This window comes from Megalobrama amblycephala, linkage group LG1 (assembly GCF_018812025.1).
Source record: "Megalobrama amblycephala isolate DHTTF-2021 linkage group LG1, ASM1881202v1, whole genome shotgun sequence".
Classification (NCBI taxonomy): Eukaryota; Metazoa; Chordata; class Actinopteri; order Cypriniformes; family Xenocyprididae; genus Megalobrama; species Megalobrama amblycephala.
In genome coordinates, this window is record NC_063044.1 from 61,698,351 (window position 1) to 61,719,567 (window position 21,217).

At 42.3% G+C, this 21,217-nt stretch overlaps 1 protein-coding gene and 1 long non-coding RNA gene across 2 annotated transcripts in view; both read right to left on the bottom strand.

Moving 5' to 3' along the window:
• Positions 1-21,217, bottom strand: part of LOC125278251 (zinc finger protein 850-like) — a 301,964-nt gene that overhangs the window by 208,852 nt on the left and 71,895 nt on the right. The window contains exon 3 of the mRNA XM_048207242.1: positions 19,408-20,363. Coding sequence (XP_048063199.1) covers positions 19,408-20,363 — 956 coding nt within the window. The remainder of the gene's footprint in view (positions 1-19,407; positions 20,364-21,217) is intronic.
• On the bottom strand, positions 13,618-17,734 carry LOC125278404. Its single transcript, XR_007187134.1, has 4 exons — positions 17,183-17,734; positions 15,483-15,535; positions 14,165-14,229; positions 13,618-14,048 (listed from the first exon to the last, which is right to left on the bottom strand). It is a non-coding gene; the product is annotated as an uncharacterized LOC125278404 (long non-coding RNA).

Here is a 21,217-nt window from a genome sequence, read left to right on the forward strand (position 1 = left end):
CTGCTGGTCTGCCAGACAACGTAGCTACTTAGGTGTCACCTGTCACTGGATAGACAACACCTCACTGGAGAGGCACTCCGCTGCATTAGCTTGTAGAAGGCTCAAAGGCTCGCGCACGTTTGGCGTCCTTGCTGCTGCATTAGAGGAAATACATTCTGAGTACCACATCAGGGAAAAAGTGACCAGGACGACAACAGACAGTGGCTCAAATTTCCTGAAGGCCTTTCGATTATATGGTGAGGAGATAGAGGAGGAAGCCACCAATGAACAAGAGGAAAGTGACTCCACCCTTGATGATGCAACAGAAGATCAGAGTGAGTCAGAGGTGGAGTATCAAGATGTGTCTGCTATTCTGGATGACAACACAGGCCTTGAATACCAACTTCCAAGGCACCAAAAGTGTGCATGCCATCTCCTCAATCTTATATCCACAGTTGATGCCACTGCTGCAGGAGGAGCTGCAAACGAAACCTACAAGAGGCTGTCTCGGTCTGCTTTTGCAAAATGTCATGCTCTCTGGAATAAAACCAGCAGGTCAACCATGGCTCATGAAACAGTGGAACGTGAATGCAAGCTGCAGTTTCTCCGACCCAATCAGACACGCTGGAGCTCCCTGTTCCTCGCTGTAGAAAGGATTGTGCGCATTCACCGAGAGCAAGGAGAACAAGCAATTCGCAATGTCTGCACAGCATTAAAGATAAAGATGTAAGTTGACAAGCTTTATATTTTGTTTTTAAAGAATAATAATAATTAAAAAAAAGCCTTGCTGATTAATGGGTGAATCCAAGCAACTAAGTTTTCTTTGCATGGTTGTGTGACAATTGTGGATGACTTGAATGAAATAATGTAATTTATTTTATTTTTATTTATTTGTGTATTTAACATGTACAATGCATAATAAGGACATTGTACCAGAAATAGCTATAAGTAATTTTTTTATTGTTACATCTTTTATAGGTTCAATCCAGCTGAAATGGGGTTTTTGGTCGAGTATGCTGCTGTGATGAAGCCTGTTGCCATGGCCCTTAATATCCTCCAAGGGGAATCATCTGTGCATATGAGCCTCCTGCTGCCAACACTTTACCAGTTGCGGGACAAGCTGAAGAGGTTGGAGTCATCTTGTAAAATGTGTACATCTCTTGTTCACACCCTGCAGCAAGGGATGCAGAAACGTTTTGGAGACGCCATGAAGGAGCCTGAGCTGATTGCAGCAGCAATACTCCTACCAAGATTCAGAACATCCTGGACCACAGAGGAGAACATCTTAAATGCTGGTAAATATACTTGTTTATCAATTCAAATGTGAACCAGTAGACATTGACCTATATAAATCTGTATAATGTTACTGTCATTTAGGATTATAGTGTGTCAGTGACAAACCACAGGGTGACAATATAGTTAGAAACTCAGGTAGCTTTTAATGTCAAACACCAGCAGCTTGACAGCCTATACGGTAGAAGAGAATAATGTGCAGACCTAATTATTTTGAAAAACGATTTCTCTTGCGACAGGCCTTGACTACATCAGAAATCACCTCGACGCCGACTTGGATGATATCACCAGCACAAACAGCAGCCTCTCTGATGAAGACGACTTCTTTGCATCCATGGAGTTGGGAAAATCACAAGTACGAGAGCTGGAGAGTTACCTTTCATGTCTGTCCCCTGCAGGTATGGATCTACTCCACTCCTTTCCTCACATCAAGAAGCTGTCACTCAAAGTCAACACAGGTCTTCCTGCATCTGCAGCCTGTGAGAGACTTTTCAGTCATGCAGGACTCCTGTTTACTGCTAAACGATCACAGCTTCACAGCAAGAACCTTGAGAGCCAACTACTGTTGAAGCTTAATAGTGACATCACTGAGTAATTCACACACACACACTCTCTCTCTCGTGGGGACACAATATAAACAAGTACTCACACACACACACACACGCTCTCTCTCTCACACACACTCACTCTCTCTCACACACACACACACACACACACATACTGGTTTTTGTGGTTTACGAGGACTTTGATGCTCAAACCAGTAGGATTGTGGTTTAGGGGGACACACCTTTCCCGATGCCCTACAGTGATGATAAAACTATCAAAAATTTTGTTTTGATCTGCAGATCACAAATCTGGCTTTAAAGTTTCTTTACACACAACAGAATGGAAAATATGACAACCTGATATATCAGTGGTATACAAGGACATTCCCGCCCATCCTAAAATGTTCCCGCCTATGACATAATTGTGATTTTTGGGTACAACCTGATTTATGAGGACACCTATTGTACAATACACAAAACATGTCATTTCTCTGGATTACAGGGACCAGTGTGTTTTACAGGTACATGACCACACACAACACACAAACCTGACGATATGGTGTATTACTAAGACTGAGGTGATTAATGAGTACCGGTTCCTCAATACAATACACACCTGACACACTCCAACATTACAGGGACCAGTGTGTTTAATGGTACATGACCACACACAACACACAAACCTGATGACATGGTGTATTACCAAGACTGAGGTGATTAATGAGTACCTGATCTTAAACACAATACACAACTGACACACTCCAACATTATAAGGACGGATGTGTTTAATGGTACATGACCACACACAACACACAAACCTGACGACATGGTGTATTACCAAGACTGAGGTGATTAATGAGTACCTGATCTTAAACACAATACACAACTGACACACTCCAACATTACAGGGACTAGTGTGTTTAATGGTACATGACCACACACAACACACAAACCTGACGATATGGTGTATTAGCAAGACTGAGGTGATTAATGAGTACCTGATCCTCAATACAATACACACCTGACACACTCCAACATTACAGGGACCAGTGTGTATTAGAAGTACTTTAATTATGACTTAAAATAACAACATAAACATTGAGTTTTTCCGGTTTTAACCATGTAATACCAGCATGGAATGCCATTTTAAGGGGAAAATGAAATCCACAACTAAAAAACTAGGTCGATAACACATGCACAACTGTGTAATTTTTCAGAAAGCATACAGCATCATTACTGTTTTGACATTGAAATGGCAACCATTCAAAACTTTGAAAAAATGTGAACAGAATTGTTGAGTCAAGTCAAGTCACCTTTATTTATAAAGCGCTTTTTAAACTACATATTGTTTCAAAGCAGCCCTCATAACAGGAACATTGTTCAACAAAGATTGTTTGGGCTGTACAGCAGCTCTAGAAGAGTATCGTGTCATTGTTCAGCCAGAGTCAGTTCAGTGTTGATTCAATTACGTTGTAAAACTCATCAGTTATTAATTTAGTTCACTTCATCTATACAGCAGCAGCAGCTCTGGAGACAACAGTCATGTCATCGTCCAGCTCAGTTCAGTTCTCATACAATAGTGTCAATGCAGTCAGATCAATAATAATGTTGAATATTAAATTGTCATGTTTTTGTGACAAACTACTGCTTTAAAGAACAGTTAAACTTTAGAGATTTACAGAGTGAAGTCTTAGTATATTCATGCTCTAGAATGAAACTAACATAACCAACAACTAAAATAATAATCCTTACAGAACAGCATCAAATGAGACACAATGTAACATCACTTATTTTGTGCTTTTCTTTTCAAGCTAATTCCTTGATTTCTTACAAAATCTCTTGTGTTTTGTCCACAATTTTCCTTTGGTTATATGTGCCTTAAAATGATCAATTACAGCTGTAACTTCAGCATCTGACCAGCAAACCTTTTGTCCTTTNTTATTTGTGCCGGAGGGATTACGGTCCAGGGTCATTCAGTGGGGTCATTGTTCCAACGTGGCATGTCATCCAGGAGTCAGTCGAACTAAGTTTTTGGTTAAGCAACGATTCTGGTGGCCTCTCATGGCTCGTGACGTTCGCGATTTTGTCTTGGCTTGCTCAGTCTGCGCTGTTGGTAAGACTTCCAATCGTGCCCCAGATGGGTTACTTCAACCGCTGTCAGTCCCTTCGAGACCCTGGTCCCATATCTCGCTAGATTTTGTGACCGCCCTCCCACCCTCCCAAGGGAACACGGTTGTTTTAACCGTAGTGGACCGGTTCTCGAAGGCGGCTCATTTTATTCCCTTGCCCAAATTACCCTCAGCCAAGGAGACAGCGGTTACGATCATTGACCACGTCTTTCGGATTCATGGCCTCCCGGTAGACGTGGTCTCTGACAGGGGTCCCCAATTCGTTTCCAAATTTTGGCAGGAATTCTGTAGATTGCTGGGGGCGACTGTTAGTCTGTCGTCGGGGTTTCACCCCCAGAGCAATGGTCAGACTGAGAGAGCCAATCAGGATTTGGAGCGAGCGTTGCGATGTATGGTCTCCAAGAATCCTTCCTCCTGGAGTCAACAACTCTCAATGGTGGAGTACGCACACAATACTTTACCAGTGTCGTCCACGGGCCTATCTCCGTTTGAATGCAGTGTAGGTTACCAGCCACCTATTTTTCCCAGTCTGGAATCCGAGGTCGCGGTCCCCTCTGCCCACGCCTTTGTCCAGAGGTGCCACCGAACTTGGACGAGAGCCCGAGAGACTCTCCTCCAAGTGAGGGAACGCACCAAGGCCAAGGCCGATCGCCACCGGTCAAGGCCTCCGGTTTACGTCGTCGGTCAAAAAGTGTGGCTTTCTACAAAGGATATTCCTCTCCGACCCGTTTCTAAGAAGCTTGCTCCAAAATTCATTGGCCCGTTCACTGTCACCAAGATCATTAGTCCGGTGGCAGTCCGCCTCAAACTTCCTCCAGTGTACAGGAGGATTCATTCCGTCTTCCATGTCTCCAAAATTAAACCTGTTTTTCATTCTGAGATTAATCCGCCAGCCCCGGTTCCCCCACCGCCGCGTCTCATAGATGGGGAACCATCTTATTCGGTAAATCGCATTCTGGACTCTAGGCGGAGGGGACGCGGATTTCAGTACTTGGTGGACTGGGAAGGTTACGGTCCGGAGGAGAGGAGTTGGGTTCCTGCCAGGGACATTCTGGATCACACCCTTATCGATGATTACAATCGACAGGTAAGGGAGTCGGGGAATGCCAGGAGGCATTCCTAGGAGGAGGGGTACTGTCACGGTTCGCAGATGCATTGTTTCCTTCTTGTCGCGTGCTCTGTGTTATGACAGCAGTGGGTGTGTTTGTGTTTGTGTGCGAGTGTGTTTGTGGGTGTGCCCAGGCCACGTGGGTGATTATTGGACCCAGCTGCCACCCATCACTCTCCCCACCTGCTGCTCATTCCCTCAGTCCTTAAATACTCACCTCATTCCTGTCTCCATTGTCAGATCGTTGTTTGGTGTCCTGTTCGTGGTTGTCTCGTCTGTTCCTGACCGGAGTCCCAGTTGTTCGTCGTCTTCTGTGGATTACTGTCTTCGTGCCTTGTCTTTTGTCTGGATCCTGGATTTATCTCACCGCCACTCTTCAGTCACCACGCCACGTCACCAGCCGACCATCTCAGTCCCTGCGCCTACCTGTAGCCTGCACGTTCTCATTGACTGTGTTTCTGTTACTGCTTGTTGTTCAATAAACGGCGTTACTTGCATTTGCTTCCTGTAATCAATCATGACAGAACGATCTGACCTCGCTACGGAAGCAGCAAGCACTCAGCAGTCTTCGCTGGAGGATTTCGTCAACAGCAGCATTCGTCGAATGGAGTCGCAGGAGAGAAACCTCAACGAGACGGGAAGAGCCGTGCAGGCTCTCGTGGCGCAGGTGTCCGAGCTCACCCAGCAAGTCCAGCTGCTTCGTGTCCCCGCTGCGCCGCCCACACCGGCCGTTTCCCCACCCACACCAGCGAGCGTCGCCGCTTCGGAGCCTCGTCTCCCTGTACCCGAAGCTTATTCAGGTGAACCAGGATTTTGCAGAGCTTTTCTGACTCATTGTACCATGCACTTTGCTCTGCAGCCCCGCACCTACAGCACCGAACAAAGCAGAGTGGCTTTCGTACTGACGCTTTTGACGGGGAAGGCGTCGCTCTGGGGAACGGCGGTGTGGGAGAACCAAGACCCCTGCTGTACCTCGTTCCAGTCACTCTCCGCAGAGATGAAGAGAGTGTTCGACCGCTCAGTCGCGGGGAGAGAAGCCGCCAGACAGTTGGCGGAACTACGCCAAGGAGAGAAGTCGGTGTCTGACTATTCCATCGAATTTCGTACATTGGCGGCAGAGTGTCACTGGAACGAGGAGGCGCAGTGGGACATGTTCCTGCATGGGTTGGCTGACCGTGTCCAAAGGGAGATCTACACGCTGGACCTCCCCACCACGTTTAATGGTCTTGTCGACCTGGCGCTCAGGGTGGATGCTCGGCTGACCAGGGCCGAGCGGAGAAGTCCAGCCCACAGGAGTGAGGAAGTCCTGAGGTCCAGCGGCGGGGACACGGTCAGTCCCCTTCAAGATCATGAGCCCATGCAGGTGGGTCGAGCTCGGCTTTCCCGGGAGGAGCGGGAGAGGCGGAGGTCCCAAGGACTTTGTTTATATTGTGGCAAGGCGGGCCATTTCGCTTACAACTGCCCGTTAAAAGGGCAAGCCCGGCAGTAAGTTTGAGGCTACTGTCGGGTGGGATCTCCGCTGGAAAGTCCTCAACCACATCCACCCTCCTCCCGGTGAGATTGGGATGGTCGCATCACTTTCACAACTGCAACGCACTTCTGGATTCTGGGGCAGAAGGTAACTTCATGGACCAATCTTTCGCCACCAAGTTCCACATTCCTTTCAAACCACTCACCGACAGAATCGCTGTTCACGCACTCAACGGACAGAGCCTTCCCACCATTTCTCACGAAACTGAAGATCTCACCCTCATCACCGCTGGCAACCATTCGGAACGGATTAAGTTTTTTATTTTTGATTCCCCTCACACCCCCGTCGTCCTTGGTCATCCTTGGTTCACCAAACACAACCCCCGGGTAGACTGGGTCCAGAATTCCATTGTGGCCTGGAGTGAGGAGTGTCATAAGTCTTGTCTTGTCTCTGCTTGTTCGTCTGTTTCTGGTTCTGTTTTACAGGAGGAAGCAGTGGATCTGTCTACCGTGCCCATTGAGTACCAGGACCTGAAGGAGGTGTTCAGTAAGTCCAGGGCTGCTTCTCTTCCTCCGCATCGTCCCTACGACTGTGCCATAGATCTAGTATCAGGGAAGTCTCCGCCTAAAGGCAAGTTATATTCACTTTCGGTCCCCGAAAGAGAGGCTATGGAGAAATATATTTCTGATTCACTAGCAGCCGGGTTCATTCGCCATTCCTCTTCTCCAGCGGGGGCGGGGTTCTTTTTTGTGGGGAAGAAGGATGGTTCCCTGCGACCTTGTATTGATTACCGGGGGTTGAACAACATTACGGTAAAGAATACCTATCCTTTGCCGTTAATGTCTTCAGCCTTTGAGAGGTTGCAGGGAGCATCCGTCTTCACAAAATTGGATTTAAGGAATGCTTATCATTTGGTCCGCATCAGGGAGGGTGATGAATGGAAGACCGCCTTTAACACCCCTAGGGGGCACTTTGAATACTTGGTCATGCCGTTCGGGCTTTCCAACTCCCCAGCGGTCTTCCAGGCACTCGTTAATGACGTGCTGAGAGATATGGTCGATCAGTTCTTATATGTCTACCTGGACGACATATTGATTTTTTCCTCATCTCTCCAGGAACACGTACAGCACGTTCGACGAGTGCTTCAGAGGTTGTTAGTGAATGGGCTTTTTGTCAAGGCGGAGAAATGCGTTTTTCATGCACAGTCTGTTCCTTTCCTAGGGTACATCGTGTCGACTGAGGGAGTACGCATGGACCCTGAGAAGGTTAAGGCTGTGGTGGATTGGCCAAATCCAGATTCCCGTAAGGCCCTACAGAGGTTTCTGGGGTTCGCCAATTTTTACCGGCGTTTCATTCGCAACTTCAGCCAACTAGCCTCACCTCTGATCGCCTTGACCTCCCCCAGAACTACGTTCAGGTGGTCAGACGCAGCTGAGGCTGCGTTTGCCAAACTGAAGGCTCGCTTTGTTTCGGCCCCCATTCTCGTTGCCCCTGATCCATCACGGCAGTTTGTGGTGGAGGTTGACGCATCAGAGGTGGGGGTAGGTGCAGTGTTGTCCCAGCGTGCTTCCGCGGACGATAAGATGCATCCGTGCGCGTTTTTTTCTCATCGTTTATCTCCCGCCGAAAGTAACTACGACATTGGTAATCGAGAGTTGCTGGCAGTCAAGTTAGCGTTGGAGGAATGGCGCCACTGGTTAGAGGGCTCTGGGGTACCCTTTATCGTCTGGACCGATCATAAGAACCTAGAATACATCAGAACTGCCAAGAGATTGAACTCCAGGCAGGCTCGGTGGGCACTTTTTTTCGGACGTTTTGATTTTACTCTCTCGTACCGCCCGGGTTCCAAAAACATCAAACCCGACTCTTTGTCTCGTATTTTTGACCGTTCCGAACGCCCGTCTACTCCCGAGTGTATTTTTCCCGAGAGATTAGTTATCTCCACACTCACATGGGAGGTCGAATCGAGAGTCAAGTCGGCTCTAGAAGGGGTAACGCCTCCGCCCGAGTGCCCACCAAACCGATTATTTGTGCCGGAGGGATTACGGTCCAGGGTCATTCAGTGGGGTCATTGTTCCAACGTGGCATGTCATCCAGGAGTCCGTCGAACTAAGTTTTTGGTTAAGCAACGATTCTGGTGGCCTCTCATGGCTCGTGACGTTCGCGATTTTGTCTTGGCTTGCTCAGTCTGCGCTGTTGGTAAGACTTCCAATCGTGCCCCAGATGGGTTACTTCAACCGCTGTCAGTCCCTTCGAGACCCTGGTCCCATATCTCGCTAGATTTTGTGACCGCCCTCCCACCCTCCCAAGGGAACACGGTTGTTTTAACCGTAGTGGACCGGTTCTCGAAGGCGGCTCATTTTATTCCCTTGCCCAAATTACCCTCAGCCAAGGAGACAGCGGTTACGATCATTGACCACGTCTTTCGGATTCATGGCCTCCCGGTAGACGTGGTCTCTGACAGGGGTCCCCAATTCGTTTCCAAATTTTGGCAGGAATTCTGTAGATTGCTGGGGGCGACTGTTAGTCTGTCGTCGGGGTTTCACCCCCAGAGCAATGGTCAGACTGAGAGAGCCAATCAGGATTTGGAGCGAGCGTTGCGATGTATGGTCTCCAAGAATCCTTCCTCCTGGAGTCAACAACTCTCAATGGTGGAGTACGCACACAATACTTTACCAGTGTCGTCCACGGGCCTATCTCCGTTTGAATGCAGTGTAGGTTACCAGCCACCTATTTTTCCCAGTCTGGAATCCGAGGTCGCGGTCCCCTCTGCCCACGCCTTTGTCCAGAGGTGCCACCGAACTTGGACGAGAGCCCGAGAGACTCTCCTCCAAGTGAGGGAACGCACCAAGGCCAAGGCCGATCGCCACCGGTCAAGGCCTCCGGTTTACGTCGTCGGTCAAAAAGTGTGGCTTTCTACAAAGGATATTCCTCTCCGACCCGTTTCTAAGAAGCTTGCTCCAAAATTCATTGGCCCGTTCACTGTCACCAAGATCATTAGTCCGGTGGCAGTCCGCCTCAAACTTCCTCCAGTGTACAGGAGGATTCATTCCGTCTTCCATGTCTCCAAAATTAAACCTGTTTTTCATTCTGAGATTAATCCGCCAGCCCCGGTTCCCCCACCGCCGCGTCTCATAGATGGGGAACCATCTTATTCGGTAAATCGCATTCTGGACTCTAGGCGGAGGGGACGCGGATTTCAGTACTTGGTGGACTGGGAAGGTTACGGTCCGGAGGAGAGGAGTTGGGTTCCTGCCAGGGACATTCTGGATCACACCCTTATCGATGATTACAATCGACAGGTAAGGGAGTCGGGGAATGCCAGGAGGCATTCCTAGGAGGAGGGGTACTGTCACGGTTCGCAGATGCATTGTTTCCTTCTTGTCGCGTGCTCTGTGTTATGACAGCAGTGGGTGTGTTTGTGTTTGTGTGCGAGTGTGTTTGTGGGTGTGCCCAGGCCACGTGGGTGATTATTGGACCCAGCTGCCACCCATCACTCTCCCCACCTGCTGCTCATTCCCTCAGTCCTTAAATACTCACCTCATTCCTGTCTCCATTGTCAGATCGTTGTTTGGTGTCCTGTTCGTGGTTGTCTCGTCTGTTCCTGACCGGAGTCCCAGTTGTTCGTCGTCTTCTGTGGATTACTGTCTTCGTGCCTTGTCTTTTGTCTGGATCCTGGATTTATCTCACCGCCACTCTTCAGTCACCACGCCACGTCACCAGCCGACCATCTCGGTCCCTGCGCCTACCTGTAGCCTGCACGTTCTCATTGACTGTGTTTCTGTTACTGCTTGTTGTTCAATAAACGGCGTTACTTGCATTTGCTTCCTGTAATCAATCATGACAGATTCAGAGATGATCCAAATGAAGCAGTACAGATACTTATCACTGATTAACACTGACTGATCACTGTCAACTGAAAAAATACAATTAAAACTATTTTACATTACAGGGTTTTCCTGGGTCAGAAATGGTCTTTGGTGGTGGTGGATGAACACTGTTATCCACAGTACAAAATACTGTACCCATGTGAACTGTGAGCACAGGACTGACAGTAAATCCACAATAAATGCAAAGAAAAATTTTGGAATATTAACATATCCTATTCATTCACAAATGAAATAATTAATTCTGTCAGGACAGATAATAAAAGAAAGAGCTTAGAACAATTTTATATTTAAATATCTGTACATTTAAAAGTAAAAAGTCACTGAGTGACCAGTTTGAACAAATGAACAAAGTAATACATTACATAGCAAAAGTGGGAGGTCTATTATTTTTTACATTTACACTCCAATACTTCATAAAAAGATCATTTGACACACAGCATCAAGATTATTTTGTTCCACCCATTGCTATGGTTATCAGCATCAATTGGATTTAATCGCACATATAAATACATTTGTCAATCCAGAAACTATGCAATGTGTAGTTAGCAGCATAAACAAATGTGTTATATAGGCCTACAGAAAGCAAAGATCGCTGCCATATTAGCCACTGAAGCTATCGATTACAACACGAGAAACACAAAGCTGCACTTCTGCAGAAACGTCCGTTATAATAAATGAAGGTGTGTGTGTGTCTGTCTATGTTGTGCACTTTATCTCTTATTGGCATTGTGTCTATACTTTGTTGGTTATAATGAAAGGATTCAACATGCAGCACTCGCGCTAAACAAAAACTCATACAGACTAACAAACGCATCCGATTGGCTATTGTGTTCACGTGCTCAACACAAATGTCTTCAGGTATGATGGTACATTTTAAACCACTCAGTATTAATAGTGATCAAACTAATGTGTTATAGTAGTGACCTACACATTTAAAACAGTGACATAAGTTAACACTGGAATCATGCATATAGTTAAAACTCTATAAATATACTGCCATAACCAATCAGGGATTCGTGATATATCAGCCACCATATCTTACTGGCCGATAAATGCTCATTTTAATGTTATCATTCTCAGTCCGAACTAGGCCGATATTTTAACACTGATAAATAATGGATTATATGATGTGCGTTGTTCTCCATGATAGTATTGAACTGCTTGAAGGAAGATACAGTTAAGGTGAATCACAAATCTGTGAAATCAGAGCGTTGTTACACGAAGAGCGCATCTGCGGAGTTACACCTTTATGACTAGCACAGTCAGTTTGCTTGTGCATTCGCAGCCTTTTGTGGAATTATAAGTTGCATTTTTTATTTTGTGTATATATATCTGATTAAACTCATATAGGATGCATTTGGTTGAGTTAATGAACGCGGCAGTAAAGCGCTTCATTGTAGGCCTACCGGTGATCATCTCTTCAGCATGCGCACTCAAACAGCAATGGATAACATTAATAACTATGGCTGGGACTGTCATATATACATAACATTATAATGAGAACACGATTGTAATAAAACGCTGTGAATTATTTTGGATTAGTTGCCGTTTTTTAGTGTGTTGTTGTGGGGAGCGTATCCAGAACAGGAGTTCACACTTTGTAACTTAATTCATGTACATCTGTGCATGATTTTGTGCAGGTATAAGTTGTAATTTTTTTGTATAAATATCTACTTTATCATATATAAGTTGCATCCCGTTGAGCTAAAACCATCTAACAAAGCACTTTGGTTTATGGGTGTTCATTCAGCTCTTCAGATTCATGCTAAAACAGTGTTATTTGAAACAGTAATGCTAAAGATGTTTAATAAAGATGTTTATATAAACTTTTTTTTTTCAAAAACATTACAACTTGTATTGTTCTTATTATTTTCATCAACAATATGGTTTGAGTAAAATCATTTCCCAACAGGCTTTCATTTTATTTATCCATAGCACATGTATTGTGTTTCTTTTTATGTAGCCTAAGTAATGTTGACCAATAACTTGTTTGCATTTTTATTTAATTTTATTTAGTAGTAGTAGTAGTAGTAGTAGTAGTAGTGAGGCAATATATATTTTTTTGTAAAACTTTACAATAAGGTCTCATTTGTTATTGTATTAACTAACATGAATCAACTGAGCAAAACCCTTGTAAATGTGAGTTAATAATGCACTGTGAACTAACATGAACATGCATATTTTAGGTTAACAGATAAAACACTGGATCCTAAAATGTCTTGGGAAATGTTGAGATTAACCTTAACTAAGATTAATAAAACTTCTACAGGATTTGTTCATTCATTGTTAGCTCATGTTAACTAATACTAACAATAAACCTTACTTTTTAAATAAAGAAAATTGGCCATATGAATGTACACTACCGTTCAAAAGTTTGGGGTCAGTAAGATTTTTTTAATGTTTTAAAAGAAGTATCTTCTGCTCACCAAGCCTGCATTTATTTGATTAAAAATACAAACAAAACAGTAATATTGTGAAATATTATTACAATTTAAAACAGCTGTTTTCTATGTCAATATACAGAAAAGTGTAATTTATTCCTGTGATCAAAGCTGAATTTTCAGCATCATTACTTCAGTCTTCAGTGTCACATGATCCTTCAGAAATCATTCTAATACGATGATTTGATGCAACATTTATGATTTGAACATTTATGATTATTATCAATGTTGAAAACAGTTATTTACATTTTTATTTAATGATGCTATGATGAATAGAAAGTTCAAAAGAACAGCATTTGTCTGAAATCTAAATCTTTTGTAACATTAAACACTACCGTTCAAAAGTTTGGGGTCAGTCAGAATTTTAATTTTATTTTTGGGGATAGAAATAAAATTAATCAATACTTTTATTCATCAAGGATGAGTTAAACTGATCAAAAGTTACAGTAAAGACAATTATAATGTTAGAAAATATTCTATTTTAAATAAATGCTGTTCTTTTGAACTTTCTATTCATCGAAGAATTTTGAAAAAAAATTTGTACACAACTGTTTTCGACATTGATAATAATAATAAATGTTTCTTGATCATCAAATCATCATATTAGATTGATTTCTGAAGGATCATGTGACACTGAAGACTGGAGTAATGATGCTGAAAATTCAGCTTTGATCACAGGAATAAATTACACTTTACTATATATTGACAAAGAAAACAGCTATTTTAAATTGGAATAATATTTCACAATATTACTGTTTTTGTTTGTATTTTTAATCAAATAAATGCAGGCTTGGTGAGCAGAAGATACTTCTTTTAAAACATTAAAAATTCTTACTGACCCCAAACTTTTGAACGGTAGTGTAAAGATCATTTTAAAAGTAAAGGAATCTTATACTGGTTCAAACTAGACTGCTGTACTGTATATGTTTGATTTATGTTGAAGTGTTTGGGACACTGTCTATTGTTTTTGTAATCAGGCTCTCAATGTATATTAAAATTTGGATTTAGATTTATCTGCCAATGTATCAGTTATCGCCTTTCAAATATAAAGAATTATCGGTTATCAAAATTGGCCCAAATTTTCCTATCAGCGCATGCCTAATTTGATTTCCAAAAAGAAAAACAATACCTTCTGTACATCTCTGGCTTCTGACTGGGACAGAGTGTTCATTTTGAGAGTGGAGGGTCCAACCTCAATGAGAAACATCAAATTAGACATAAACACTGGTCTGAATATGTTAACAGCCTAGATCTCACAAACGTCTCTGCTACGTTTGCTTATTCTCTTACAGCACAACTCTCACTTACCTGGTGTAGTCCCACAGTAAGAGCAGCACAATCATCACTGATGACAGCTGGGTCTCACGGCTTATCTGAAAATAAGAAATAAAGCTTTATATACAATCACTTCACCTAAGAGTTACAAACCTTCATGTAATATATCAAAGGGATAATGTACAGTCAGACAGTAATTAATGCAAATTAAACATGGACAGGATGATCAGTGTCCCCCATTCACAGCTTCCGATCAATAAATATGTGCACATGAAATATTGATTTGAGATCATATACAAGATCACAAAATAGATACATTTCAAATTAATATTTCAATATTTAAAAACCCATGGTAATGTTCATGGCTTTATATATGCATTACATTATGTGTGTGTTCATCACAGTATGTCAGGTTGTGTGTAGCTTTACAACTGTTTTATGAGGACATGATGAGAACATGTTCTTCATGTTTGACTTGACTGAAGAATCTCAGTGTGTTGTTAGATTGACACAAGCCTGGTCTATGAGGACACTAGTTTTACCGGGACACAAATGTATCTGGTATGTAACATAACTAGATACATTTGGATGGCGCCCTGAGTTCAGGGTTAGGGTTAGGTTAGGTTATGTATGAGAGTGATAGTGGTGAAACGAGGTGTGCTAGTTGTACAGTAAGTGATTGTGACTCACTTTTCACACACACAATCATAATTCAGTGACTGATAACTGTGGCAAACAATCTGCTTCTTAGAAACACTGAAATCTGTTCTATTCTTTAAAAGGTGCTAAAGAGGATCTTTTCGTCGACTGAGAAACCAAAGACTGTTAGTGAGTTTTTGAAATGAGCGCATGCGTAAGAACAACCCCCCTCCTTCACAGCTCATTTCGAGGGAACGCCTCCCAAAACTCGTGCACGAGTATTGGAACACGAGAGTTTACCACCGGCATTCGCTGTGTCGTGTTAGTGGATTCATTATGTCGGACTCACCGCAGGTAACTCATAATCTGCAGTTGTTACTCCTGTCTCCTGACAAAAACATTGCATGCAGCGCCTGTGGAGTGTGGAAAGTTACTGGAGCGCGCAGCCGCGCACGTCTCTCACAAGGAACGTCACGGCAGTGATTGACAAGCCAGAGGGCCAATCGCGTAAGCAATTGGCTGATGTTTTTAAGGCCCTACCTCGTGCACAGATGATGTATATTAATATTATTCCTTTCAGTGCACCTAATAAATAGTCTTTTATCAGTTAGTAAAGACAGTTTCAAGTAATATTGCAAAAATGTATAAAACAAAACATCCTCTTTAGCACCTTTAAGGACTAACTCAATTATTACTTTACTTTATTTGATACCTTTATTGTTGCTGTATCTTATTCTTCTGAATCTGATTCTTCTCAGTTACCATCTGAAAATAAGAAAGAAAAGCAAATAAAAATCAAATCAAAATAAAGAAAAAAAATTATTCATTGCAGTATTACTCATTGAAAGTCAATTTCAACTGAGGGTGCTACTTTTTACCTACTTCTAAAATGATTATATCTAATCTAACAAACACAATTATGAGTTTTCAATATTGACATTTGCTACAGTGAACTGTGAATTATGGGTTATCAGTATCGATCCCAATCTTCCATATGGGTGCACCCCAGAGTCCCTGTAAAACTAGTGTCCTCATAGACCAGGCTTGTGTCAATCTAACAACACACTGAGATTCTTCAGTCAAGTCAAACATGAAGAACATGTTCTCATGATGTCCTCATAAAACACGTGTCCTCATAAAACAGGTGTAAAGCTACACACAACCTCACATACTGCCATGAACACGCATGTAATGTGATGCATATTAGGGCTGCACGATATATCGCATGAGATTGTCACGCGCATTTCGTCAGTAAAGCCGGTTCCCTGATTACCGCTAAATCGCCATCACCTGCTTTCAAATGGAGCGGCATTTAATAGACAGAGCCGTAGATCACTGAAAATAAAGATAATGAACGTGATATCGCGTAGCTTATCAGTGAACTACAGTTCTGTCTATTAAATGCCGCACCATTTGAAAGCAGGTGATGGCGATTTAGCAGTAATCAGGGAACCGGCTTTACTGACGAAATGCGCGTGACAATCACATGCGATATATTGTGCAACCCTAATGCATATATAAAGCCATGTAGGGCTGCACAATATATAGTTTTGTCACTGATACCTATCCGTGGGTGTGACATTGCAGTATAAATGAAGTCAAGTAGGCTATAGGGATCATAGTTGATCTGTGATCCGTACAGACTAGGGCTGCATGATGTATGGTTTTAGCATTGTATCCCGATGTGTGCATCCACAAAAGTCACATCACAGGATGTGCAATGTCAAGTGTAGGGATCGTAGTTGATCCGAACGGTCCAGCCGCCCCCCGGTTAAGAGCGCATGTGATTCACGTATTAACTGCAAAGTTTAACCATCATAGAGTGAAAGCTTATCATTTGCTTGTGTTTTTAAGCCCTGTCAATTTAAACATCAAACGCAATATGAACTCGTACTGTTTTCTTACAGACAGACAGCACGTGAACACAGAGTTCAGTTCTCTTTCTCTTATCTTTGAGCTTGAACAAACACTCTCAGCGAAAACAGTCGGCTCTGTATTGTAAACAATTAAGAAAACGGATGCATATAATATTGGACCCATACGTGCTTTCCTCAATGTGTGTACCTCAATACAGTTAGATTAACCTGAAAAACATAAAGCACTGCTTATTTTAATTTGTATCTTAGTTTTATTGTGTTTATCTAAGCTTGTAATTCGTTTATTATTCTCTAAGCAGATGCACTACCCTACAAAATTATCCCAATCATACTAGAATGATTAATTATTTTCAAATAGAGCTATTCAATTCATCTGGTGGAATTGTTTTCATATCGCAATATATAAATTGCAGAAAAACTAAATATTGCAATGTCAGTTTTTCTGCAATATTGTGTAGCCCTATTACCCTGAGTAACATTTAACCTTTAATAATAAAACAAGTAAAATCATGACTGTAAATAACATATAATATACCTGACACAGGTGAAGTCACTGATGAATCTTTGTGAATACTGTATGTCTTCCTCCAGAGATTGGGCTTTCTCCATCACTGTTTCACTTCGGCATGATCTGATGTGTCTTCTGTCATCTTCTGTTTTTAGTATAAACATCAAAAGATAAATTATAGTAAACAGCAAGTTATTTTCATACTTTATTGTATGATATTTAAGAATTATGTATAATTGAGGATCACTATTCTTTCATAATTTTCACAATTGATAAATTATAGACAATAATACTGAGAGTATTAATTTGACTGAATAAGACTGACAGTTCTGATACATCTTATCATAGCCAGTAAATCTTTGTTTCTTAATGTCTTTAAATCAAGCAGAACTGTAGTAATATTTACAGTAGGCTAGTATGTGAGGATATTGTACTGGGTGAAATGCCGTCCCCTTCATAGACTATAGTCATGACAACGCCTTATTATGATGGCTTGGCTAGGTTATTGCATGTGATCAGAAAATGATGCAGTTACAATTATAGTTAAATTGAAAACCAGTTTAAAATGACAAGCATCGCTGATTCAAGTTACCTCCTGACAGTCTTTAAACACAATCACAATCTTGCTAGCGCCGAATTAGGCTCCGCCCGTCGGCGCCATCTTGTTTTCGTGATTTCCCGCTATCTGACCAATCACAGGCCTCAATACTTACACTTGTGTGAAAAATGCAAATTTTCGATGACGCCGGTACAGTACCAGGACCCGGCTGCAGGGGCGCACTCTCGTACACAGAGGATACACAGTGTATGGTATAAAATCAGGTTTTTGTGGTATATAAGGACATGCCGCGAAAATTGGAGAGGGTGCTTCTGGGACATAGAGAAAGGCATCTACATTGCCGGAATTACAAGGACATGGCCTGTGTCCTCATAAACCCAAATGTCCCCGTAATGCTGGTGCGTATTCAGGTCAAAAGTCCTCGTAAACCACAAAAACCAACACACACACACACTCACACACACACACACACACACACACACACACACACACACTCTCTCTCTCACACACACACACACTCTCTCTCTCACACACACACACACACACACTCACTCTCTCACACACTCTCACACACACACTCACACACACACACACACACACACTCACTCTCTCACACACACACTCACACACACACAAACACTCACTCTCTCACACACTCTCTCACACACACACTCTCTGTCTCACTCACACACACACACACACACTCACTCTCTCTCACACACACTCTCTCACACACACACTCACACACACACACACACACACACACACACACACACACACACACTCTCTCTCACACACACACACACACACACACACTCTCACAAACACTCACTCTCTCACACTCACTCTCTCACACACACACACTCTCACAAACACTCACTCTCACAAACACTCACTATCTCACACAAACTCTCTCTCACACACAGTTTATGAGAGTTTATGGGCTGCATTGTTCTAGTTCTGTCTGCAAAGCCTGGTAAAAAAGTATAAAGGTTTGGAAATTTGTGTTACTGGTGCTGCTTTATTTTTTATTATTTTATTTATTTTATTTTTTAAGTACTTGAATTTACCTGGATTATTTTAATTTAAGCTATTTTGTAATTAATTAATTTATTCTAATTTATTTTATTGATTTGATGAACTATAATTTGCTTAAACATGATTATTTTGTATTGTCTGTCTGATTGAATGCTTGTTAAAAAATAAATCAGACGTTACTCAACAGTTACTCAGTACTTGAGTAGTTTTTTCACCAAGTACTTTTTTACTCTTACTCAAGTAATTATTTGGATGACTACTTTTTACTTTTACTTGAGTCATATTATTCTGAAGTAACAGTACTTTTACTTGAGTACAATTTTTGGCTACTCTACCCACCTCTGTTCCTAAGCTTTACTATAGTTTGTATACAGCGCGCAAGGTTTATGCTCATGCTACAAGTCTTATTCGCTGCTTTAAGTGTATCTCTGTGGCAGAATTACAGTGCCACATACTGGTCTGGCATGTATATACATCGTTTTGATTTGTTTCAGAGGTTTTGTGTGGACACAGGTATTTCTTGAGACAAGGAAAAAAAAAAGATTGCATAGGGTAAGCTCCGGCTTTGTGTGGACATAGCCTTAGTCGGCCGACGAACAAAAACTACCCTAAAAAACTACTTAAGGCAGGAACAAACTAAGGTGTGTTCCTGCCTTAAGGCTTTTCTCCAGTGTGTGTTCTCATGTGGACTTTAAGGCTTCTTTTACGACTGAAACTCTTTCCACATTGTCGGCAGATATATGGCTTTTCTCCAGTGTGAATTCTCATGTGGTCTGTAAGGTTTTCTTCACGTGTGTAACTCTTTCCACATTGTTGGCAGGTGTAAGGCTTCTCTCCAGTGTGAATTCTCATGTGGATTATAAGACTTTCTTCATGTGTGAAACTCTTTCCACATTGTTGGCAAGTATATGGATTTTCTCCAGTGTGAATTCTCATGTGGATTATAAGGCTTCTTTTATAACTGAAACTCTGTCCACATTGTCTGCAGATATATGGCTTTTCTCCAGTGTGAATTCTCATGTGGACTTTAAGGCTTTCTTCATGTGTGAAACTCTTTCCACATTGTTGGCAGGTGAAAGTTTTTTCTCCAGTGTGAATTCTCATGTGGACTTTAAGATTTTCATTTCTAATGAAACTCTTTCCACACTGTTGGCAGGTGAAGGGTTTCTCTCCAGTGTGAATTCTCATGTGGGCTATAAGGCTTATTTTTTGACTGAAACTCTTTCCACACTGTTGGCAGGTGAAGGGTTTCTCTCCAGTGTGAATTCTCATGTGGGCTATAAGGCTTATTTTTTGACTGAAACTCTGTCCACATTGTTGGCAGGTGTAAGGCTTCTCTCCAGTGTGAATTCTCATGTGGACTTTAAGGCTTCCTTTATTTGTGAAACTCTGTCCACATTGTTGGCAGGTGAAGGGTTTCTCTCCAGTGTGAATTCTCATGTGGACTTTAAGGCTTCCTTTATGTGTGAAACTCTGTCCACATTGTTGGCAGGTGACGGGTTTCTCTCCCGTGTGATGAATTCTCATGTGGTATTTAAAGGTTTCTTTATGTCTGAAACTCTTTCCACACTGTTGGCAGGTATAAGGCTTTTCTCCAGTATGAATTCTCATGTGGACTTTAAGGTTTTTTTCACATGTGAAACTCTTTCCACACTGTTGGCAGGTGAAATAACTTTTAGTTCCAGTATTTTGAGCTCTTTTTTGTGAGGAAGCCTGTGTCGCTCTTTCCCCAGTCATGAAATGATGTTTATAATGTTCTTCCTCTTCTTGCCTTTCATTAAGTTCATGACTCGTCTCTTTCAGTGCCATCAGGTCTAGAGCAAAAATAGACATAAAACAATTTAGACATTTAAAGCATCAAAACCTGCATACAACATGTTTGTATCCTATGGATCAGGGACGGGCAGCTTTGGTACTTGAGGGCCACTCTTTTGCAGAGTTAAGTTTCATCCCTAATCAAATACACCTGCCTGTAATTTTCAAGCATTCCTGAAGACTTGAGGCTGATTTATACTTCTGCGTCACATGACCCCGTAGGTACGGTGTAGGCTGCGAGTACCACATGTAGCCTATGACGTAGCCTGATGCGCACCTCTTAAAAAAAATGTAACACGTCAATTCTACCCAGACTGCAAGCGCTTTATGTTGATTAAGTTTTGAGAGTGCAGAGAGCACAACTTTTATTTGTTTGTACCATATAAGAACTGAATAAACCACGAGTTCCAGTCACGCTGACCCTGTCATCTTCCTTCCACACTTTTGAACCTCGTAACAGAGTGTTTTCAACTTCCATAGGAATGAAAAAACATTGTTTCAGGGGACACAGGCAATCAAACTGCAACAAAAGTCGTTACCTATTTGCTGCTTCTCTGACAACGTACATGACAAGCTGCTTCTTCTTTGGCTTTTACCTTGATACTCAAGACTGTGGACACTACGTGGACTCTGTGACACGGACAACGACA